This window comes from Passer domesticus, chromosome 6 (genome assembly GCF_036417665.1).
Source record: "Passer domesticus isolate bPasDom1 chromosome 6, bPasDom1.hap1, whole genome shotgun sequence".
Taxonomy (NCBI): domain Eukaryota; kingdom Metazoa; phylum Chordata; class Aves; order Passeriformes; family Passeridae; genus Passer; species Passer domesticus.
This window is the reverse complement of record NC_087479.1, coordinates 17,644,753-17,670,105: the sequence shown is the minus strand read 5'-3', so window position 1 is coordinate 17,670,105 and position 25,353 is coordinate 17,644,753. Positions and strand designations below refer to the sequence as shown.

General features: G+C 36.4%; 1 protein-coding gene across 2 annotated transcripts in view; it reads left to right on the top strand.

The window, feature by feature from the left end:
• The first annotated feature begins 679 nt into the window (after positions 1-679).
• Positions 680-25,353, top strand: part of TTC8 (tetratricopeptide repeat domain 8) — a 42,262-nt gene continuing 17,588 nt past the window's right edge. Inside the window, exons 1-7 of one of the 2 annotated variants that reach the window (XM_064423632.1) lie at positions 680-891; positions 9,215-9,244; positions 12,110-12,230; positions 16,401-16,464; positions 16,613-16,772; positions 17,599-17,688; positions 21,357-21,401. In XM_064423632.1, coding sequence (XP_064279702.1) covers positions 784-891; positions 9,215-9,244; positions 12,110-12,230; positions 16,401-16,464; positions 16,613-16,772; positions 17,599-17,688; positions 21,357-21,401 — 618 coding nt within the window. In that variant the 5' untranslated portion in view covers positions 680-783. Of the gene's footprint in view, positions 892-9,214; positions 9,245-12,109; positions 12,231-16,400; positions 16,465-16,612; positions 16,773-17,598; positions 17,689-21,356; positions 21,402-25,353 lie in introns of those variants that run through there. The other variant, XM_064423633.1, reaches the window with a different exon arrangement.

The window sequence follows — 25,353 nt, the reverse complement described above, 5'->3', positions numbered from 1 at the left end:
ATACATCTTGGACAAATTGGTAGTTCAGGTGTGACAAAAGCAATAAAACTAGAAAGATCTCATTAAATGGCAACAATATCATTTTAGCAATATTGTTAGTGTTCATCCCTCAAAGATTTTCACAGCGCAAATGCAGTTACTGCTCCAAGCATCCCTACGCATTTTTTCTTTTACATCAGTTGATGGTTGCAATCACTATTTTATAGTAGATATAAACCAGGAGCAATTGTATTCCAACTTTAAAATCTCTAAATATCTCGGTCAGATAATTTCCCTGCAAAAACTAATGAACTACAGGAACTGATGAGTCTGCAAGACTGAAAAGTGTTGTTCGCAGCAAGCTGTACTTTCCTCAGCCAGGGGTCCATGGCTCTAAAAGACATTTTACCTAAATATGGATTAATGGACTGTATTATTCTTGACTAGGCATTTATTCTAACTCCTCCAGATAACAGGACAGAAAATGACAACAGTCAAGAATAGTGGGGTTATTGGAAGCCTACTGATCCCAATATTACAGATCAAACTCTGCCTTCAGGCACTAATGTAATAAGCCCACGAGGGGCCGGGCCAAGAGCGGGGCCGCAGCTCCGTGCCCGGGGTGGCAGGGCAGGCGGCCGGGACCGGCAGCGCCCCGAGCCCGCCCGGAGCCGCCTCCCCCGCGGCCCCGGCGCTCCGCCCCGGCCGGCCGAGGCGGGGCCCGGCGGCTCCGCGGCGGCACCAGCGCGGCCCCGCTCGGCGGCAAGGCCCGGCCGGAGCTCCCGCGGTGCTCCCGCCGGCGAGATGGGGCTGGAGCCGCTCTTCCATGCCTGGAGCTACTTCAGGCGGAGGAAGTTCCGGGAGTGCGCGGATATCTGCTCGCAGCTGCTGGAGAGGCCGCCCGGCGAGCAGGTAGCGGGGCCGGGCCGTGGCGGGGGCGGCGGTGAGGGCGGCGGCGGCCGCGTCCCGGCTGCCTCTGCACCGCGGGACCCCGCTGTGCCGCCGCAGGGCCCGGTGCGAGCCCGGCAGCGAGCGCTGGGCCGCGCCGAGCTCCGGAGCGGGAGGCCGGGCAGCGCCGCCTCCCCGCGCTCCCGCCTCCCCGGGCCCGAGGCGGCGGCCGGGCTGCGGCTCCTCCTCGGACACGCCCCGGGAGCCCGGCCCGGCCCCGCGCTTGGGAAGGGGAGCCGCGCTGCGGGTGCTGCCGGAGTGCTGCCGTGACGGCTGCGCGGGCCAGGCGCTTCCCGACGAGAACTTTAACGCACTCGAGACTTTGAGGAGTTAAAGGGAGAACAGCTGAGATTAAAAATCAGGTCTGCTAGGGATGTTCCTGTTGATTCATAGCTGCTGCATGGACCAAATCACATAACATTAAGAGACATCCGTTTTAGTTCAGCTCACCTACGAGCCCTGCCTTGGGGCAGGAGTTATTTGCATACCTCTCTCTTAGCTTTTTCCAGCTGCAGAGTCTCTGGAAACGTAGGACATGTTTTTCAATACCTACATATTTCCCCACCCTTCTGTAAGAGCAAAGGATTTGGAAAAGTTGTTTCTGGATTAATGTTCACAAGCATGTAAACATTTTTTATACCACATTTTAAAAACAGTAATTGAACAGTATCATCTTAAACTTTACAGTAAATTTGTAAGTTTCAAATCCTATAGACAGATGTTTTAAGAATCTTGAAGGCAGTTCTTTTTATCACAAAGGACAAGTCTTTAAAGAAAGCTGCATGGTCACACAATAGTTTAAATATAAAGCACAGGAATTGTTTGATCTGATTTAGGGTAGATATTTAAAATATTCTTTTTTAAAATGTTTTATACTGTAAGGCACCACCAAAGAGCCATCAGCAGAGACATTTTTAGTGGAGAGAGTATTCCAAGAGCAATATTCCTGAACCCTAAATGGGACTCAGTATTAGTTCCATGCTAGTGCTGCATTATTTATTTGTATTTACATTATTGGGTCTTTATATATGTGATCTTTGCATGTGGAAGGACAACACTTGATTTGTAAAAGAAACTCTTGAAATAGCACAGATAACAGTAAATAAAAGTTGTAAAGATCATGATGCTTCCATTGCTCTTGATTTATAAAGTTTTTAATGAGTAAAACATTTTTCAATCTATGATCTCAACATGGGAATGTAAAGACAACTGCATTTCTACTCTGTGCTTAAACTCAAGTATGAAATGGTATTGTTGCACTTGTCAACTCCAAACTTCTGCTGGGCTAGTGGCACTAGTAAGGAATACAAGGTGTATGAGGCTGAGAAAAAAGGCTTAGGAGGAAATGAACAAAACAGCAGTGAGAAGATGTAGTTGGAAATGAACAAACAGCAGTGAGAGGATGTAGTTGGAAAGGAGCAAAACAGAGTGAGAGGATGTAGTTGGGTAAGGCCTTGAGCAACCTGGTCAGATTGGAGGTGTCCCTGTCAATGGCAAGGGCAGGGTGGAACTAGATCATCTTAAAAGTCCATTTCAAATCCTTCACATTCTGTGATTCTCTGATGTAGATCCTAATTGGTTTTCCTTCTTCCACATATAGATCACACGTGGTGAAACATTTAAGTACATAAAATAAATTGTTTGCTTAGGCAAGGTACACATTGTCTTTAGAGAACAAGGACCTTATATACCAGAAATATGAGAGTTTTTCCAAATTCTATACTAAGTTGAGACAAATGGTTGATCACCTAATTTAATCTTTAAAATGTTCACACTAGCCAATAAGCTTCATCTTTTATAAGAACGAAAGAAGAAAAACATTTGAGACAATTTCCTTTGAGAAGTGGTGGGTTGTGAACATTGTCTCTACCACATCAAATCATAAGCTCTTAGAAGTCTTAGGTGAAGTCTCTGAATACCAAGATTCATCACTGTTTTGGAAAAACTTTCAGGCCACAGTTGCATGCAAATGACTGGACTTTATAACTTCAGTATATTCAGTTTAGAGCTGTGTTCCTATCCACAATTTTGTGTGGAAAAGGTGCTCTTCAGCAGCAGCACATTTCAAACCTACTGGAAAGTTCAGATGGAAGAGAGGCAAACTTGAAATAAGATTAGTTTGATTCTTGCCTTATATAATCTTCTCGAGGAATCCTTATTAAGAGCTCATTTTAAGCAGGAATGAATGATTTTTAAAAGTATTTGAAAGTCTATATCTTTATGATTGGGAAATATCAGTCTTTATAACATTTAAAAATGCATGGCAGATGTTTCAGTCTTTGTCTGAAAAGATTTCATGCAGCAATGTTCAAGTAAAGTTTGCAGACACCGAGTGGATTTTACTCTATGTATAAAGTATTTAATGTAAAGAATAAAAATGTAGAAATTTTCTTAAAGAATAAAATAAGTGGAGAGATGATAAATGAATGGAAATTCAGCATGTTGTTTCAGAAGGATCATGGAATATACTACATTCATGGTGTGTAATGTAATGGCTTCACAGCTCTTTTCCATCATTCCTGTCTGTTAGTCCAGACAAAAAGCACAGCTCCTGACAGGAGATGTAGCATTATTTATACCACCTGTTCATTGTGGTACAGCAGGTTGCAGAAACCAGAATATTGGTTAAATAACTTTCAAGAGTGCAACTTGAGCAAAACTCAGACCAGTTCAACATACAAAATGTTACAGCTCAAATCTCTTAAACAAAACATATTTGATTGTCTAATTAGAATATAATTTTAACATTAATCCCAAACTTAACATGGAACAACATTTCTCTTTGTCAGCCAACTGTGTTCATGATATTTATATTTTACCTTTTTTATTGTAATCAACTTAAAATTCTAATATTTTGTGGTTATCTGTCCAGATAACCCTGTGTTTATTTTATTATTCTGCTTCTCATTTGTAAAGGTGTTTTCCTTACCCATGTTGTTGCACTTTCAGCTTATTCCTTTGTAACACTTGCTACTTTCAGGTGTCCTCTTTACCCAGCTAAACTTCAGGTGTGGAGTAAAGAAAGTGGTAACATGCCTCAAGAATATGTTTTGTACATCCTTGAAACCTTACAAACCATTTTGAACTTACTTGATACAACAGAATGAAAAATTGAATAATATTTATGGATTGTGGCATATATACCTTGCATTTAATAAAATCATTTTTTAAAAACCTTTGAAAGGTATTAAGATCCAAGGCTCTTGGATCCAACACTGAGGTCATTAAAACTCAAATAAGTTTCATACATTACTTAACTCTCCTGGCTTGCCTAGACTAATCCTATTTTCCATTATTCTGAATTTATTCCAATAGTAGTGTTTCATCTAATTAGCTGTAGTTGTGAATATTAGAATAGTGATTTGTGATTATTTTATTTCCACATTAATTGAAAACCCAGAATCATTCTCAGGCAGTTTGACTTTGATTTCTGCTATCTCTGTTACTTTTGAAATGTCATGTTAATGAAATCAGTGGTTCTTAAATATTTTGATTGAACTTTAATTCTGTCTTCAGCCACCTACTGAAAATGGTGCTGTTTTCCATCTGTGTGAATTACATTAATAGTATTTTAATATAAGCTGGCAAAATATCTGAAATGGAATATGCATAATTTTTGGTACCTAACCCTTTAAGTGTGGTTTATAATGCTTAAAAACCACATAGCAATTCCAGCAGATTTAATGCTTAGACTGTTAACGGTAGCCCTTCTGCAAATCAAACCCAAGATATGTCATGTTGGGCACCAGGAAAGCAGACAGACAAATGACAACACTTGCAGAAAGTTTGGATTAAGGGAGCTGCTGTGCAGCATGAGGAATACTCAACAGCTTTAATCACTGTGCCATCTGTTCTTATCCTCTTGTCCCATATTCTGCTAAGCATGTGCTTCCCAACCTCTGCAACCAGGCAAAGAGGGATCTTGTAGGAACAGTAGCCTCTGTCACTGTTAGGAGCTCACTTCTTTGAACAGCATGCATTAGGATATAATTTAAGCTACAGGAGCTGGTGTCCTTTAAAGACATGCCCAGGTTGAGTTAAACAGTGTCTCTTGCAGGTCAGAGATTTTTAATGCTCAGGCAACTGGCCTTCTCCCTTCTAAGACATGTAATATAACAGCAGGCAAGTAGAAGAAGAGACTGACATTGCCTAACTGGAGAGTGTTTTCATGCCTGAAAGACATGGCCTTTTCCTGTGTGAAAAGGTCTGCACTTCTTTCCCAGCTCGTCTGCTAAGTGATGGCACCACTCCTGCTCCATTCCATCTGCAGCAGTGTCCTAGAGCTATGGGCTGCTGAAACCAGCTTTTTACAAAAGCTTTAGAAGTAGGTGCATTCTTGCCACCACACTTAAAAATGTAGTAAGGAATTTTCTTGACCAGTATATCTTGACCTATGTCTTGATTTATCACTCCCTGTACATACAGCTTAGTATTTGGGATATGTTGGTATCACAAGTAGAGTAATGACAAGAAGTTCTCCTTTAAGAACATGGCAAATAATGATATAAAGATCTAAAAAATAAGTTTAGTGATGATCCAGTCAGTAGTCACATGTGCATACATTTAGAGGCTATCTTAATTGGTGCAGAACTTTCTTTGAACCCTGTCACCAGATGCAGTAAGCCCTAGGAGGTTTTTAAAGTACTTTGTTGACCTTTTAGCTAACTAGGCATGAATCAGAAATTTCCTAACATAGCAGTATCAAATACTATGCCATCATTAATCTTGAAATCTTAAAGGGCACAACAAAAAATTGAAATGTTTTAAAAGCAGTGAAGTTTTCCTAAAGATTTCTTAAAAAATAATATTGTGATAGAAGAACAACTAGCTGCTACTGGATTGCATCTTATGGAAGATTGATTTTTTTTTTCTATAAAATATCCTGTGCATTTATTCCTTTAAGAATTAGAAATAGATATGGTATTGGTGGAATTCACTTCTATGTTATCTCAGGATAAATAAAAACTGTCTCGTGTGACTGGCATTTGGTCATAGAAGCACGTAAAATACTGGTGTTCAGTTTAATTATTTCCTATTGTAAGCAAACAGGCCTTGTCTTCTGTGTTTATAGTAATAGCATGACCTAGAGGAAATACAATCCAGGACTGTCTCTGTTGATCATCCTGATTAGTCACCTAATCTGATTACTCTTTGTGTTCCATATGTAGGATTCAAGGCAATAAACAGAACCCGTGTATGAGGCCTGCTCTAGTTTAACAATAGGAAAAAATTGCCTAATATATTTAATAGACATACAGTGGGCATTCTTCCTTTAACTTGATTAAATGGTCTTCTATAAGGATTTGCTTTTGTTCATTCGTTCTTTTTTCTCCCGTGTTGAACTTCCAGCTGCTGTAATTTGCATACTTGTTTTTGTAAGGTCATAATAAAGTTATCACTTTATTATGTTTATGGGCATTGAACTTGATTTGGAAAAGCATCTTCAAATGAAATCACTTACTGGTGCAAGAGACTAAGTTTATGCATGAAAATAGTAACATTTAGAGTGAAGTCATTGTTCCTGGGTAAAGGTTTGGGGATGTTTTGCTGTGTTTCTCCTCTTAATCATTTGATTCAGGCTATAATAATTTTAATATTTTGCATGTATTAAATTATACTCACCTGAAACTAATTGTAGAGTGAAGCCTTATTATAATATAAGGTATGTAATATATTCCCTCTTCCAGGTTATAAGCTTCAAAAAACTTAATTATTCTAAGTACTTTTGGTATTCTAATAAACTGACTTTGCATTTTTAATATTAAAGTGCCCTCAGTGGATTTAGGGATCTGGATTAAATAGTTCTTTCATTGGTTTTACAATATTTTGACTTTCAAGGGAGCTTTATATGTGTAAATGAAGAATAAATTTGAGCTTTTGTTTTGAGAGACAAGCTTACAGGACAATGCTATTTATTAATCCTCTCAAAGAACTCTTTATTTGAAATCTAGTTCCTGTGGATTACTTGCATGTGTAGCAACTGCTGGATCCACCCATGTTAAAATATGTTATATTCTAATGTAGTTCTTGTTATTCCATACTTTTGATTAATGTAAGGGTCCTGTTACCTGCTTGAGAGTTGCTTAAAATCTAAAGTTATTGTCAAAAACTGAAACAATGTATTAGTATGTATGAACAATGCATACTCTGACCTACAGTTATGAGAGGGCAATGGTTTCAGTATTATTGATCAACTCTTCTTTTTTGCCAAAATCATGAGGAATGTAATTTCTGAATTTTATAGTAATATGAGTGCTCCTACATAAGCAAATTTGTTTGATTTTTAAATTATTTTTTTAAACTAATGAACAGTGCCTAAAATAAGATACACATCTGCAACATCAAGTCATTTTTGTATCAGTGTTGACATAATATTCTGAACTTGTCCTCATTAGTTACTGCAGCCCATATGGTATGGAAGACCTCCTACTGTTCTTAAATTCTCTAATACTCAGACACAATGGGGTGAACAAAATGTAAGCTGAAATATTGCTATGTCCTTTATTACTTAGAAAGTTGAATAGTTTCCTTTTTTTAGAAAACAACTGCCATACATAAAAGAATTGTAGTAGTTCATTTAATTATACAACTAAAATGCAAAGCCAGTTTCAGTGCCTAAGTCAGGCCCAGGTACGCCACAGTAAACTGAGATTAATCCCTGAATTACTGTTTAGTTCCACAGAATACTCAATGTGTAAGATGTGTTATGCATTCTAACACCAGTGAATGACCTTTTGGCTCCAAATACAATCCTTTAAAGGCTACAAATTCCAGTACACTACAGAAGGAAGATGTCCTTCACCAGTATTCCAGATCCCTGCTGTCATAGAATTTACTGAATAAAAAAGTCCAAATTGAAAAAAGTAGACTGTGCCTCGTACTACAGAGGGGTGATCTTGACATTGCCATTCTCCTGGTGGAACAGAAGCCAGCTCTGTGTCTTGGCTGCAAAGCAAGCCAGCAGCAGGGCAGTGCTTGAGCTGGGAGAAGACATTGGTGTGATCTAATAGCAGCCTTCTGATACATACATTTTATCAAGAAAATGGAGCCGGGGACCAATGCAATGATGCAGGGAAGTGAATGAGGCTTTGGCTTGGTATGAAGAAAAACATTTCTCTAATCAGCAGTGGAGCAGGTTGCCCAGTGGCACTGTGCAGCCTTCATCCTTGCAAGTTTTCAAGATCCAATTGAACAAGACACTGAGCAACCTCAGCTGACCTCATAGCTGACCTTGCTTTGAGGGCTTTGGACTGGAGACTTTCTGAAGTCCCTTTATAGTCTGAATTACTTGAAGATTGTATATTCAGTCCAATATAATTGGTTTAACTGTGATAGATTTACACAATGCCAGATATGCAAGAAATTTTTCACTACCTCTAGGAGCAGAAATGATCTGACACTACAAAAGACTAATGGTGATTTAGAGAAAGTAATACTTATCTCCCATCTTCTTTGTCCAAAGCTGAAGTAATACATTAGGAAAACCTCATCCCCAGTCCCTGGAAGTGAAGGGTAGTTTAAATATTATGTAAACATGATAATTATACATTAATTGTTGATAAACCTGCATTTTTTCCTGTCAGTATTTACTCAATTTTACTAGAAGTTTTCAAGTAGAGTTCCAGCTGCAAGTTCCAGTTTTTTTTCACTTACAGTAAACTTCATCTGGTAGCTTTTCTTTGGGTTTTTTGAGTAGTGCAATAGGCTGTTAATTTGACATTTATTCCACTTGCAATATTACTGTACAAGTGCAATGAATACATTATTTTCATCATAAAAGTACTGTGAAAAAGCCACTAAATTTTCTTTTGTCTTCTTGAGTGGAATCGTGATCACCAGCAACAGCTAAAAAAAGTGTGCAAAAATTTTATAAAGGATTTTATAGAGGATTTGATAAAGTAGGCATTCTAAAGACCATGGTGCGATAATCTGGTTAATTTTTAAGAGATGTGCATACATCTTCCAAGTTCATTTTCTTTTAATCTATCATTTTTCAGCTCCATAAGGCTTGCACGTTAATCTAAAATGGCTAGATTCAGCAGAAGCAAGAAAGCAAAGGTATCAGAAAGATACACTTACTGCAAATTTACTTTCACTGTGCAAAATATTGATTAGCTTCATAATGTGTGTACGTTGAGATAATGTAATAAAATGGAAATTTGGATATATGTATCAGAGAGAAAATGTTTGTGCAATATGAGATCGTCACAGAGTATAAATATACTTGTGTTGTTGTTTTTATTGTTTGGCATTTCCATTCCTTAGTTTCTCTTTTCTCTCTTTTCAGGAGCTTGATTCTGAATACACTGTGTTTCAGGTAAATACAATTGTTAGATGCAATCATTGGGAAGAATTTCTGATACACTGAATAATACTTGTTTTGGAGTTATGTTCTCAATAGCCTCATTTTTTTGTTGTTGTTGGTAAGGCATTACTTTTGATAAGGGGAAGATTTTTGATATTTTGAACAGGCAGCTTTTATATTTGATAAAATTTTATTTCTCTCGTATTTTTCCCATATCTTTTTTCAGCAGTTCAGTGCTTTCTAAAAGCTAAATTGAATCTACCTTGAACTGAATGGCCTTCATCTGCAGATGAGATTAGGAAGAAAACAACATGTATTCACAGACAGAGCAATGTTTGTGCTCTTAAGGCTCACTTTCATGTTTTATTCAATGCATGTAATGGTGGGCTCTTACCTATGCTCTTCCTGCTCTGTCTCACTGCCTATCTTGTGCAGAGTCTAGTAGCATGATCAGGATTTGCATAAGTGATGGAAGACTGAGAGTAATTAATTAATTTTCCCTCTGCCCACATTAGCTCTAGATTATTGCAATGGCAAGAATAGTATTGTGCAGGTGATGGCATCTCTTGGCTCCAGCCTACAGTCAGAAGAGATTAAATGCAATGTGACATGGCATCTTTAAATACAGCTCTGTAACATATTTTTTACTCTATGAATTTATGCAAGTTTTTTACATAGAGAATGGTTTCACTGAAACACTGTTGGATATCTTCTGGAGTGTAATTATTACCCTTCACAATGTAGTTGTGTTCTGGGGTTTTCATTGTGTATGAAATAAAATTTATTATAATAGAAGGGATTATTGTGAATACAAGCTCTTGGAAAAGTATGTTACTACATTCAGAGAAAACAAAGTTTATAGTTTTAATTTGGCTTTTGGACTTTTCAGGAACAAGAAGAAAATACTTGATTCAGTTATGAACTTCGTATAAACTGAGTGAAAAACACTTTGTCACTTCTCATTCTGGAGTTTAGACTTACATACTGTATACTTATAAACTGCATCACATGTCTGTACCTCTAATTGCTATTAGGTACTGTAAATTTTGTTCTGATTATGAGTTAAGCTAGCTAAATTTGTTATGTTGTGAATATGTGGGTTGTCTGAAATGAGCTTCCCTTTCTTTTTCCTACCGTATAGATTCCATGTCATAAAAATGCAGTTTATCTTCATAAACTCCAGACATGGTGCTTATCACAAAAAAAAAAAAAAAAATTATCAGTCTCACAAAGAGAAAGAAGATAATCTGTGATCTAGAAACACATGTTTAATTAAGGAATACTGTGTGATATTTGAATTTTTTGTTGGCTGTGAAGCCTTGGACGAGGAGCTTTATACTAGAATAGATGCCTAAGGAATGTTTTCTTTATGACAGATATTTGCCCAGTAATGGCAAAGAGACATGTTGATTTAAAAACCACATTTTCACATGTTAGTTACTGGAAAAATCACAATAATACACTTATGCCTATATAAACAACTGACCTCAGTTTTAGCAGTTAGTGTAGAGGAGATACTACTTCCAATTTCCATTAAAAGACCATTACTATGAGCAGATTTTCTTACTTCTACTACGAAATCAGCCTGTGCTTGGCTATGCAAGAGCTCTAATTGAAGAATATTTCCTGTATTGACATGGTCATGTTGACTGCAGATATACATGTCTTTGAAAATAATAGAGTAGCATCAAGGTATTAAAAATTGAACAAGCTAAATACTTCATAGAATCATGAAAAACCATTAAAGCTGTTGAACGTATAACAGAAATCTCAAAATTAATTAAAGGTTGTCATCCTACTACATAAGAAGAAACTAAAAGAAAATAAAGCAGATCTGGATTATGATTGTCTGGCCTAGATTCAGATCATCCTGCTGAATTCCCTTTTCTTCATTCCTGAACAAAGATTTCTAATTGTGGTTAAATCAGCTGGCTGAAGTCCTCCTTCTGCTTGAAAGAAAGCACTTTTTAAAAGAATAGTTAAATATTTCAGCGTCTTTAGATACACTTACTTTTTGATTGACACTGATTTGCATAGAAGTATAAGAGAAGTCTAAAGGAAAAGACAGAATGAATGAGAAGTGTCTCATTAAGTGATTACTTAAATTATTAAATACCCTCATACCTCTTACTTAAGGAACAAATGTTTCCATGTGTTTGGCCTTTATTTCTATTAAGATAGTCTGTTTCTATTTTGAAGGTCTCCTTAGCCAATATTAAATATGCTTTTCCACCAGATTGCTGAACCCCGTGTTAGAAAGGAAGCAAATCTAATTATTTTGGCAGTGATTTTTACTCTGGAAAATTTAGGATTATCTGTTCAATATCTGATGGAAGATCAGGGATTGGTCTTGTGACTTCCTATATCATGCCAGTTCTATGAGTACATTACAAGCATATCAAATTATCAAAGTGGTTGACCTGCGCTTACTTTGTTGGTATTTCTATATGGCTGCTATTGATTTTTCTTGTTTTCTTTTTTTTCTCCCCACTGATTTGATGTCTTCACAGTCTATACAAAGCTTGTCACATAGGCTAGAGTTATGCTTGCCTTTCCACACTGCTCAGATTATCCTCCAAGACATACAGTGTAGTAATTTGTCAGTTCAGGTCACTAAAATGGATTCCAGTACTCTCATAATCTGAAATGCCTGGGGTATATATTTGTACAGTGTTTTACAGCTGATGCTTTGAACAAAGGACTTAGTCCCCTTTTATACCTCCATCAGACAGACAGATATACTCAGCTCTTTTAAGTCAATACCTTATTCAAGCCTAATAAAGCTGTGAAGTGAATAATAAAAAATGATAAAATTGCTGATTAGATTATTAACTTGGTGTCTTAAAGATATTTTACTTTTTACTTATCTTCATTCAGGCTGCCTGGAGCCTGAAAACACGAGCTTTGACAGAAATGGTGTATGTGGATGAAATTGATATAGATCAAGAAGGAATCGCAGAGATGATCCTGGATGAAAATGCCATTGCTCAAGTTGCACGTAAGATTGACTTTCACTTAAATACATTGAATCAACAAGAGCTCTTTTGGCCATCTCTTGTGTCGTCTAGAATAGTATAAACTGAGGTGACCTGATACAGCATTTGATATTGGTAAAACAGCGTTTTAGATTGTTTTATGGTTGCATGGCAATGTTGAGATCCACCATGAGTTCTTGATGTAGTTCTTAGGCCTGTCAGACGAGAGTTCAGACTGTGCCCAATTGTGTTTAGTCAGCTTTTCTTCTACATTTGAGGAAATGTAGTGAGCATACAAGTGATCTCTTGCTTTTTCCATCAGTATGTTGATTTCTTTTACTCCTTTCTGGCTTCTCTAGGCATTGTGGGAAAACTAGAGAAAAAATCTGCCCTCACTGTACTGTGAATTTTATCCATATGCCTGTAGTGTAGACAACAGTCAGATACCACCTTTTGGCATCACGTCCTGCAAACATTATCGGAACTGAGTTTCTTTCTTCTGCTTTTCTCTACTTCATTTTTCTCTTCCTTCACAGAGCAGTTCTTCAGCTCTGCCATTGTTTCTTCTATTCAGTTATTTTTCAGCTTCATCAATTCCCTTCCAAGTGGACAATAATTAGTTATTATAATAATTAGTAGTCTTCCACTACTTTTTTGGAAGTATTTGTATTTTTCTCTGTTTCTTTAATACAGTTCACATGGAAATTTTTATGTAACTTATTAAGTGTGGCCCTCAACCATGTACCGTATCAAGGAGTTCAAGGGAAGAACTGGACATAGACCAGAACTGACAATTGAGGTGTTAAAGGCTTTTCTTGTCTGTACAGATGTAGGCAATTGCATATCTATCTTCTTATATTTTTTTAAATTTTCATTACATGCTTGGCCACAGTCAAGCAGTACTGGAGATGTGTTTATGCATTGTGATCAACTAATTATAGATGTCTGTCTTAAAACACCATAGTAATAAAATCTGGAATTTAATTTGATTTTGTGCCCCCTGTGGCACAAATTATCTTCCAAGAAAAACAGTTTGATGAATACTATTTAGAAATAAGGCATTCTGGAAAAATATATTCATACTATGTTGAAACTGAAAAAAGGTGACTTTCTGGATAGTGTGTCACAGATTGTAAAACCAAAGAAAATTATTACAGTAGTGTAGCCTGCACTTCTGAATCATTGAGATAAGACTTTGCTATGTGTACTTCAAATTTGCTAGGTGTGCCTGAGCTAGTGTATAATTTTTCAGAAAGTATAAGAACTTTCCAATGATAGAGAACCTCCTGCAGTCTTTTGTAAATTATTAAATTTAATAGATATTATCAGTGTGCCATATCTTTGGTGGGAATTATCAACTGTAACTCTACCTGTTGCTTCTTTGTGAACATTTTATGCCTGATACAAAGTTATTTTCAAAGGTATATTTCCAAATTAAGTAGTTAAATGTGTCATTAAATCATCCAGTAATGTTTTTTTTGATAAGCTAAACAATCTTCTCATTCTCAGCTAAGCTATATCTTTTAATTTTTGAGTTGAGTCTTGAAAGTCTTTTCTTAAACCTTTCTAGTTATCCACTTGTCTTCTGTAGTCACCAAACCAGAAAATGGTACACTAACACGCAGAAAACATGTCTCTACACCTAGATTTTACTTTATACATCTGAGGTTACAGATGTACATCTAATGTTACACTTGTGCATAAAAGGAAAGCACAGAAATCGCTAAACAGAGTGTGAGGACAACAGAGTCAGTGGTGTCTAGTGACAGGATCAGAGGCAGTGGGCACAAACTTAAGCTCAGGAGGTTTCTTCTGAACATCAGGAAACATTTGTTTTTAACTGTGAGAGTGACTGAGAAGCGGCACAGGCTCCCCACGGAGACTGTGGAGTCTACCTCCTTAGAGCTATCCAGAAACCATCTAAATAGGGTCCTTGGCAGCTGGCTTCAGGTGTCCCTGCTTGAGCATTGTTGGACCATATGACCTCCAGAGGTCCCTTCAAACTTCCATCATTCTGTGATTCTGTGATTACTCTACTTGTACACATGACCTACTAAAAATGGGTGCTGACTGACTGTGGGCTTTTCCTTTTGCTGTTAAAGTGTGTTAGCCATAGTTGCTCTTGGCTAAGGTCTTTCACTGTGGAAGATGTTTCAGGATATCCTCCTCCACTAAAGTCATAGTTCACAAACTGAAACTGTGTAGCCACACCTCTGATATTACAATTGGTATTGTCTATAATTTGCCTACTAAGCAGTTTAAATCCTTCTGCATCACTTACATATCCATTTCAGTTTTACATCTGCCCTTATCTTAGTTTCCAGATTAAACTCTCTTGATAATGACTTTGCTGTCTGTCGTGAGTTATTAAATAATTACTAAAGTTTCTAGGAACCATGAGAAAAAATACTTTTCTGTGGTTCCTCTTCCCACATATGTAATGGTGTCTTTCTTCTTATAATTTTGCTGTGTTAATTTTCCATCAATCTTGTTTATTAACAAAAATGTCCTAGAGCACTGTTTTACAGAAAAATCCATTATGTTACTTTTGGACTATTAACACCATTAATTTTCTCAGGTAATATTGTAATCTTGTTTCAAAGTGTTACCTTGACAGCATATTTTTCAGAAAATTGTACTAATTGGCATTAGGGATAATCACAGCTATTTCATTAACTGGGGAGTTAAAGTCATTCATAGCTAGTTGGCTTGGGAATTCTCAAAGTAAGGACTGAGTTGCCTGGGGTGAGGTCAAAGGAACTGTAAGCATTCTCCCAGTACACTAAAATTTCAAAACAATTGTAGTTATTAAAAAACATATCTGAAAAAAGGAATTCTAATGTCTTGCCTGTTTTATATTACAGCAAAAGTTTTAAAGATAGTTCAGAAAGTGGAAGAGTAATACATTTGTCTGCTAGTGTGAAAAGTTGAAAGCCACTTTCCCTATTTCACTGAAGAGTGTCCTAGTTACCATGTTAGAAACTGTGTTGAGTGAACTGTCCACCCTTTCTGTTGTGGAGTAAAAACTTCAAAACTCACAGAACTATAGAAGGAAGGCAAGTAAGCAATAGAAGTCCTAAGTGTGTCCAGCCAAAAGAGAGAGAATCCTAGGGGGCTTTTTACGTATTTTAGCAACAATTGCATGTTTAGTTGGTTTTACCAAGGAGATCATGGTTAATACCTTATTTTGTATCATTTAACTTTAAATACAGCTGTAGTCAGATGGCTACTTACAGTTTTTTTGGGGAAAAAAGAAGGAAGGAAACTCTCTACCTATCAGTTTATCTTCAGTTCTTGGAAATATTTGCAATAAAAGCTGTTCATAAGTATATAGAAAATGCATAGATGAGTAACAGTGATTTGTCAAGAATTGCTTGTGTCAACTTAAATCTCATTTCTTTCTGTACATAGTAACAAGCAGTAAAGAGACTGCAAGGTATAGATGTCATATGTTGCTTTTAACTGAGTATTTAAAACCATCTCGTAGACATTCACTTAGATTAGAAAAGCTGGCCAATCAAATATCAGTGAATGAAAATCTACCTGCAGAAAGTAGTAATTCTTAATGATACACTGTCAAAACAGAAATATGTGAAAAGGGGAATCCTTCTTCAGTTCACCTGGGCTCAAGCTGGTTCAGTGTTTGCATTGATGGCCTTTGAATATGGATGAGTTCACACTCTACAGTGCTCTAAATTGTAGGTGGGGATCTTACCAGGGTCTAATGTCATGAGAAAACATTCTCCATCTGTTCTGTAGGTGAAGGTTTAGATTTACTTACTCAAGTCTGGGTGCCAGATAGAAAATATACCATTTCAAGTTAGCCTGGTCTCATTGTTTCAGTAACCTTCTACCTTTAGCACTGTGTGGTGTTTCCAAGATGTTCTTGACAATTGTTTGGGCCAATCACAGTAGGTATCCACACAGGCACTTGTTCACTCCCCCCAGGTGGGATGGGGAAGAGAATGGAGAGGGTGAAAGAAAACCAGTATTCATTGTTTGACAGGTTTCTTGCAAGAGTCTTTCAAATTATCAGTAGTAGAATGCAATATTTGGGGTTTGTCTTCTTTGTCCTCAGTTTGAATAAAGAAATTTCTGGCTTACTGTTTGTCATAAAACACAATCATGTTTAAAGTCCTCTGGACAAGGGAGTAATATCTCAAAGTGAAGTGAGAAATGCTCTTATTTTGTAGGACCAGGAACTTCTCTGAAACTTCCTGGAACTAGCCAAGGTGGAGGCCCCAGCCCAGCTGTTAGGTATGTGATAGTTTATTTTTTAAAATGTGACGAGTTCAAAATGAACAAATCATAAACTTCTGAAAACGAAATGCTTTGTGTAGAACTGTTTAAATTCTGTATCAATAAATACCACCTAACGTGAGGATAATGTACTGAACACCTTCAGGCCCGTGACTCAGTCGGGAAGGCCCATAACGGGATTCGTGAGGCCCAGCACGCAGAGCGGACGGCCCAGTACCATGGAACAGGCCATCAGAACGCCTCGAACCGCTCTCACAGCTCGTCCCATCACCAGTGCCTCCGGGGGGTACGTCAGGCCGGGCACGGTGAGCTGCTTGCCTCTCTTCCCAGAGTGGAAGATTTCTTAGTCACAGTGGAAGTGTGGTCTTGATCAAGATTGGTCTTCTTCAAATCTTGATCTTCTTGGTCAAGATTTCTTGGCACACTGACGCTGTAGTTTACTTAAAAGCTGCATCTAAACTCAAGTTTGAAGGAGGTGACTGTTTTTAAGTGTTTAAATCCTCTTTAAAATAGAATTTGAAAATATAACTACTTGTGCATTTGATTGTCTGGTTATATAAAAAAGATGTACATAAATTTACAAGTTCACCAGGATTCATATAAATTCCAAATTCACAGGCTCCTTGAGACAAGTCTTTATTAATGGAAAACCATGTAAAGACTGTGACATGATTTCACCATATGTGTCTACTACAAAACAATTGATAAGCTTTCAGTGTCTGCCACTTCAAAAGATAAGGAGAATAGTCTATACTAATTTATCCCATTCTATTGGCAAAATTAATAAACTGCAACCAGCATGAATATATAATACATATTAAAATCACATTAATGGCAAAATGTGGCATCTTCTCACTACTGCAGGTGAGAACTAATCTTCCTAAGTATTTCTTGAAGATTTTTTTGGTTACATATCCCAGCTTCCAAGCTACATGCTTAGGCACTGTATGGAAGTAGTGGGGATAGACAGAGAAGAAAAAGGCAGAGTTGGTGCTGCACAGTAGAGCAGTGAATCTACAAATGTTTTGTTTGGAATTTTGGCGGTTTTTTGTATACTAATAATATTTTGAAAATCTTCAGGAAAAGTGTAGGGGATCTTCCCACTTAAAAAGCTTCTTTTTTCCCCCTCAGGCTTCAATGCTAACAAATCCAGATGGCCCTTTCATAAATCTGTCTCGACTGAATCTAACAAAATATGCTCAGAAACCCAAACTGGCAAAGGTATGTAACAATTTTAGTTAGTGTTGTGTTATCTTTTACTTGTTTTCTGGTGTCATTCTGATGTAACTGTGCGTGGGATTGGGGATAAAAACAATGATGAAAAGTGGTTTAGATATTAACTCCAGAAAAATAGTGTGTTAGTCACCTTTTGACAGTGTTTACCAGACTTGAAGCTATGTCTAAAGAGGTTAGGGTGAAAGTATAACCTAGGAAAAACATTTGTATAGGAAAAAATGTTCCACTGGTAAATAATTTTGAGCTGTGCATCTAGGAATGATGAAGGGCAGATAAAAAAAGAAAAGAGAAGCCAGGAGTAAAAAACCAGCAGAACCTTCTTTAATGTCTGGAAATGTGGTTCTGTGTACAAATAGATGGCAATCCTGGCCTAAAAATGTTCGCAATGTTTGGATTTTTTCTTTGCTTTTATGGCTTGAGTTAAAACCTTTCATGTAAAAGGTACCATTTTTTGTTCAGAATACTTCTTAATTTTCAGCTAAGATCATCAGATTGACGGCCAGTGAAACTATCTGACAGTAGAGCAGGTTTTTGCAGGTTATCCACCCAACTTACAGGTTTCAGCTCTGAGTGGCAGGTAGCTGAAAGTTGTGAGAAGATCTGTCTTGCCTTTCAGTTGAATCTTTCCCCAACACAACCAGTTAGCTTTATGGTATTTTCTGTGTATAGTGTGTTCTTAAAAACAACTGTTGGGTTGAGGTCAGCAGCTCATTTTGCACAACCTATCAAGGAATTATCTCTAGGGAGCACAAGGTATCAAACACACTCTAGGGAGCTACATTTGGCTCTCAGCCTAACACACCAGTATGAGTTTAGTCTAGTTTGAGAAACATGATGGTGAACACTGTTAAGAAAACTGGCAGTATCTGATAATGTGCTGGTGGAAATAGCTCTTCCAGTCCAAAACTTTGGTTAACAGTTTTTCATAAGCAACCAGGAAATTTCTTTGCTTATTAAAGCCTGATCTAGACTGATGTAGGGCATTGCTTTTCAGTTGGAAATAAATCTTGTGTAATTGTACTGTATCCTTCCCCCAATGCTTGCATCATTGTCCCTTGGCCTCTTAACCAAACTAGGCAGAAGAATAGGTATCAAATATAGTAAGTTCTAGTCTGGTGAGGTAATTGAAGATTTCCAGGCTGTCATCTGAGGGCAGTTACAAATCAGTTCATTATCAGTGCTGAAAAAACACTGCATGCTTTTTGTCCAATTATGTCCTTGCTGGCAATCAGCCAGCAGACACATTATTATAACTCCATTACAGTCTGGAAAACAGGGGGAATGTAAAAAACCTGTAAGGATTAAGAAGCACAAGACACATCGATAAAAACTAGGCTTAGTTTTTCTGCTTGAAGACAGCTAGCTTTTAATTGTGATAGCTAACTACATGCTATTTAAGTAGGTAGGTTAGCTTTCAGAGGAAATATTCTCAACAACGGTTCTCAGGAATGAGAAACATACATATTTTTAACAATTTTGGGTTTTAATTAGCATTTTCTGTGGCAGATTTGTCTTTCTTCAGTTTCATATGAAAAGAAGCTTAAGCCAAAAAATGTAAATCAACAGTCATAGAAACATCCATAGGCAGCAAGTGTACTTGTCAGTATTATGAAGCTAATACATTATGACATTAACATTTCACACAAAATGTAAGATCTAAGTTTAAATTCGGAGCTACATGGATTTATAACTTTTTTTTAAACAAAAGAGCAGCAAGTTTAAAGCCAAAGCAGGAGGTGAGAATGCAGACTGCACTCTCCATTAAGAATAATAGATTAAAGTTTCAAAACTTTTTGAGCTGTCACCTCTCCTAGTGCATAAACCTTGCAGCTATTGAATTCACATAATTAGCCAGTATATTCATGTTTGTATTTGAATACCTCCTACATACTTCCTCCTTATGGGTTTGAAAAGTAACCTCACTATATCTTTTTAAAAGTTAGATTATCTGTCTGAGGTTTTCCAGTGTTTTGAAGCATACAGAAATGTGGCTTCTCTTTGACTAACATTAACCATGTTAAAGACTATCCCAGGAAATACCACAGTAGATGTATAAGGTATCACCTGTCACCAGAGAAAGTCCCTGGTAAATCCCAGTTAGCAACTATTCTCTGGTATGAAACAGAAAGTTTTATCTTTTTTAGCTTGTGGATTTTTGATAGACTTATTAAGATAACTCTAGATATTTTTATCCATGCGAATGTTCAGCCACTTAAATCCTTTTGAAGGTCAGTGTCTGTGCATAACAGCAGTAAATTCCTCATGCCAGCCGTGCAAGAAAACATCTTTCTTGTCACTTCAGATTTACACACTTTTACTGAATGCTCCTCTGTTATTGAACTAGAGGAGAAAATGTTCCACTACTTCTTTATTGTCTATTCTTTTCTTATCTACCTATTCTAAGCTTCTTATAAATGTGTTACTATTTATAATGCCTTAATGTCTTCTAATCATCTGTTCAGAGTTTTTTCTGACCGAAACTAGAAGAAAAGTAGGTTGTGGTTTATTTTCCTCAGAAGATATGACAATTTATTAGTAATTCTCTAGTTTCCTGAAGGTAAATATTGTAAGAATTTTGTCTAAGAAAATCTGGCAGTAGGGTCATGGAAGCCCTTAGGAGGCTGAGGTCTTGTTCTGTATTTCTTTACTCCTGGGGCAATATTTTCTCCTGGTGTTTTAGAATGAATTAAACTAATTTAGAAAAATGTTCTGTTCTTTAGAAGCAATTAAGACCTGGGATTTGGATGCAGAAGGTCAAGGTTCAACTCAATTGAACCTTGAGTTACTTGCACCCATAATACATTTTTGGGAACAGAGGCTTTCAGTCTCCATTTAGTTATCCAGTATCTTTCAATGTCATTTTATTCACTGAAAATACCACCCCCATTACCTGATATATACTCATCTAATATTCTAGTGCAGAGCAGCTGCAAGGTAGTATGACTTAATTAGCTTTATACAGGAGGAAACCAAGCTGCAGTTATTTTGATGTGTAATTCTTGTGGCCTTATAAGGAGTTAACTGCAGCACAGCTGATGAATGTGACTTCTTTAAGCTTTGTTATTATGATGTTTTTTTCAGAAGCAGAGTATTATTAGCATTTATTTATAATTTACAAACAATTTAAAAATATTTTTTCCTTTACAGATCCCAAAATATTGCAGCGTTTAATTTTTTTTTTCTCCAAAGGCAAAGTTTGCTCAGCTTGCATTCTTAATAAATCTGTGTTTAATTTAAGTAGGCTTACCACCACATAAGCACCTGAGTGTCCATTGCAAAAAGCTTTTTTTAGTTCACTGGTTGATTTTACAGGTAAGAAGTCATTAAACATGTACCAGATTTTTAAACATATATTCAATTTCAGCTGCCTTTTATGTTTTAAAGTGAACACCAAAGAAAAGCAGCAATGCTGCTAATCTTTTGCAGGAGGTTAGGAATTAAGATGCTTTCCTGTGATGACAGTATAGCACATCTATAGATTTTGCCTGTTGGAGTCTTAAATGTAAATGTCAGCATTTGTTATGTGTGAATGTGATTGTTTTCCCAAATAATTAATTTCTGCTTAGCCTAATTAAGATTCCATATTCCTCTGAAGGAATATTATCAATTTTTCTCTTCAAATATGACAATGTTTTAAATATTTTTTCTGGCAGGCATTGTTTGAATATATCTTTCACCATGAAAATGATATAAAGAATGTAAGTAACTCATATGTTCCTTTTTCAGATTTTATTATGCATGATTCGGTAATTTCTGTCAGTATTGTGCTGAACTAAGGATCCAGATAGAACATCCCAAGTATGGAAGTGAAGTAATGGTTGCTTAAGAGGGAGAAATCCTTTCTTACCGGGGTGATAGTCAGGAATGATAATTGGCAAATACCAAGATATGGATTGGTATCTTTTTTGAGAAGTGAAACATTCTAATTCTTAAAACTGGGTCCCTCAACGATCAATATGACAAGCTCTCTGAATCTAATGAATTCATGTTAATGGAATTTATTGGAGCCTGAGTGGTAGCTGAACTGCCTAGGAAGTTCAGAGTCTTGAGGCTTGAGTATAAGTTACAAAAGACTCTCCATTAACAGAGGAAGGTGAAAATACCTGACAAAACAAGTATTGTTGAATATCAATGGACATTTTATACTCCTGAGGCGATTGCTTATATCTTTGGGTGAATAAAAAGAAAATGTATTTGGTGTAACTACATAAAAATAAAATATCAATAAGATTTTGTATACTTTTTCTAGAAATGTAAATCTGTAATGCTGAGGTGTTTTGTGATATTAAGAGAAAGTTTATATTGTCCATATGATTGTCTGTAACATTTATTCTTCAAATATTTTCCTAATTATAATTTCCCTCTTAACCTATCCAAGTTTTTCTTTTGTGGTTCTTAAGTTACTGCACTGAATAGGAAAGATCAAGTTTGGGTACACATTGTTTAAGCTTTCAGAAAGAGATAAACGTTGCAGAGGTTTTTTGGCAGTTCACCCAGGAAAGGATCTCTTTATGGAATTAATAAAGTGTCAGTATATTTCATTGCTATCTCAGATATGTGCACCCAGTTGAAATGGAATCAAAATCTTGAAGTTTTTTTGAAATTAGTTTATGTCAATAATGCATAGTTGACTAAACAGTTATTAAACTTTCTGCAATACTGCTAGCTGGTGTGCAATTAGATCTGGAGTTAAACTCTCCAGTTAATCAATAACACACACCAAAAATATTTTGCTGTTGTTGACATAGCTCCTAATAATTTCCAAATGTACTGCTATGTGAAGCTTTTTAATCTAGTATCAAATGATTAAAGTTGTGCACTGTCAATTTATTGCATAGCAGTCTTTCAAGCGGATTGAATTGTAATGCACTATTAATCCAAAATATCATTGAAACAGTAAGTGCAAGTGTCAGAAATGTCAGAGAGAAATGGAAATTAACATTTACATAATCTAATACTGAATATGAAGGAGGTACCTGGGTTTTTGCCCACTAGTAACTAAGAATTTCTGTTTGTTGCTGAAACTCCAGTTCACTAGGAATAAAAGGGACACTTGATATGATGCTGCATGTGTCTACACTTCAATGACATGCTGGATCTGTAGGCTACACATAGATTCATGTAATGGAAGTAATTTTTTCAAGAACTCCAGAAAAAATTGGAAGATGTTTCTGCACTGTACTGCATGTATTTTGAAATCCTTGCTGACAGTCCCAAATCACTGTCTTGCAGGAAGAGTTCTGTCTATATTTTTGTACCCAACTGAGCCATTTGAATAAATAGTTGCAAGCAAAGAGGTGTCAGTTTAATCGCCACCATTACTGTGTAATGAAAGAGAGATCAGTGTTTGGTTAATGATTGCATCTTATTGGAAGAAACTATTATTGTGAATTGAATTCACACATCACAGAATGAGGTGTCTTTATAATGTAATGTATATCTCTGCAGAGATATTATTTAGCTGATGAGTTTGCTTTCTCTCATTTGCTTTCACTGCCTCTATTCTTGTGTGCTTTCTACTCCATTTGCAATATAACTCCATTCTCCAAACTGTTCTCCCTTCCTTTTGAACCTCATCTGCATTAGTTTTTCTTAAAAAAAAAAAAAAAAGAAACACTTTAATGTCTTCTAAAATGTGGCTGCATCACTGTTTATTCACCTCTCCTAGCAATGGCATTTCATAAATTCAATACCTTACATCTCCCTGAAAATAATATGGTCACTTAGGGTTCATCAGAGAAACAGTACATGACCTTTTAAAGTTTATCTGGCTCTTACTTGATCACTTGTTAGAACATTCACTGACATCTCTCACACCTCTGTATTTCCTGCTGCTGTGTGATAATGGACATTCTTAAAACCTGACACTTTTCTGCCTGAGATGAGATGAAAGCACTAGAAAGGCTTAGAAGCCTGGAAATTGACTTAAGTTTGAAAAGTCTTTGGGCTTTCTGCATGGATAAAATACTACTTCCTGCAGTTTTGAAAATAAAACACAAAGCAGTAGTGACAATATCCTTTCTTTGTCACTGTGCTGAACTGGAACAGTCTGTACTGTTCTCATTTGCATTATTATTTGAGAAACAAAAGCAGTTTTATTATTTATTTTCTGTTTCATATTCAACCAGTATATAGATAGAAAAAAAAAGACTCAGCAATTTCAGTTGAGAAATGCCATTAATCAGTGTGCATTCAACTGGATTAATAGTGCAAGGAAATTGGTTCAAATTAAAACTAAATATATCTGTAATCTATCAATTATCAGAAATGTGGGGATGCAAGAAGAACAGAGAAGCATTGAGCTTTTCAGCACTTGAAAATATATCCAAAAGTCTTTTGTCTTACGTAATAAAAAATTAAACACTTGTCTGAAGAAAACACTATTTCTATATCCTAAACACTATCTATTGTTCTTGACTTGTTTCCTTTTGAACACATGTACTTAATAACTGATTTTCTGTACTCCTTGAGCTATTTCTAAAAGTCATTTTGTGGCTTAAATGCTGTAAGAGCAGGTCAGTTTCAAAGATCTGTCCAGAAATAGTTCAGCTACTCCTTTTCTCAGTAGACCATGACGTTCTATTTTGCCATTTTTCACAAATGGTGGGTAATGATGACAAAACACTTTGTCCTGAGGAAGAACAAAGATTGTACACTGTATACTTGTGGCCAGAACTCATGGTCTCTCATTTTTCCTTAGTTCTTTTCAATACTTTGTATTTATAGTCTCTGATAGAAATCTATTTAAAATGGAATTATGTTAGATCTACAAAATATAGAAATCTAGACTACACTCACCAAAATAAATTGTGCTAAATTGACTATGGCAAATGTAACTTCCTCAGCTATTTTATAGGCTATCTGGTGTTGATTTGTCTACAAATAAGACTTCAGTCAATAATTGTTGCTGGGAAAATTACTGCCATTCAACAGCACATGAAAGAAGCAGCAGATGCTCACTATTGTTTCCATCTATCTAATTTCTAGGTGCATACAATATCTGTATGAAATTACTGTTTCAAACAACTGTACATTTACCAATTTAATTTTGCAATACAGTAGTAAATTGCCACAAGCCTACAGGCTGTTTTATACTGCATTACAGCTGGTTGATAATTAGGAAGTCTTAGTTATAATACAGATAGCTAAGGAAAGTAATGGTAAAAAAAAGATACTCACAATCATGCTAAATACAATTAAAGAATATATATTAATTTTCATTCTTTTTAAAAAACTTTAAAAAAAGAAACAGAAAATCCACCAAGTATCAGGGATTTTTAGCATTTTTATTTTCACAAACATAAGAGCTGGAAGTAAGATAAATTTGTTCTGAAAAGCTTCTCAGGGTTAAGACTGTTATTGAAATGGGCTCTGCATTTTTGAGTGTGCTAAGTGCTCTAGACAGTAAACACTTCAGCTCATCAGTGTGTCCAGATGATGAGTTATAGCCTAAAGTTTATTTAAACTTTCAGGACAAGCAGTGTAGGTTTTGAACTGATAAACATATTGCAATCAAAAATCCTTGAAAGGACATATCAGTATCTGCCAATTCCAAATCCAGCCTGTTTTTCCCTTTCAGTTATTAATATTACTACACCAATATCCAGCAACACACAGGAGTGCAGGACAGACATATCACTACTGCTCTTA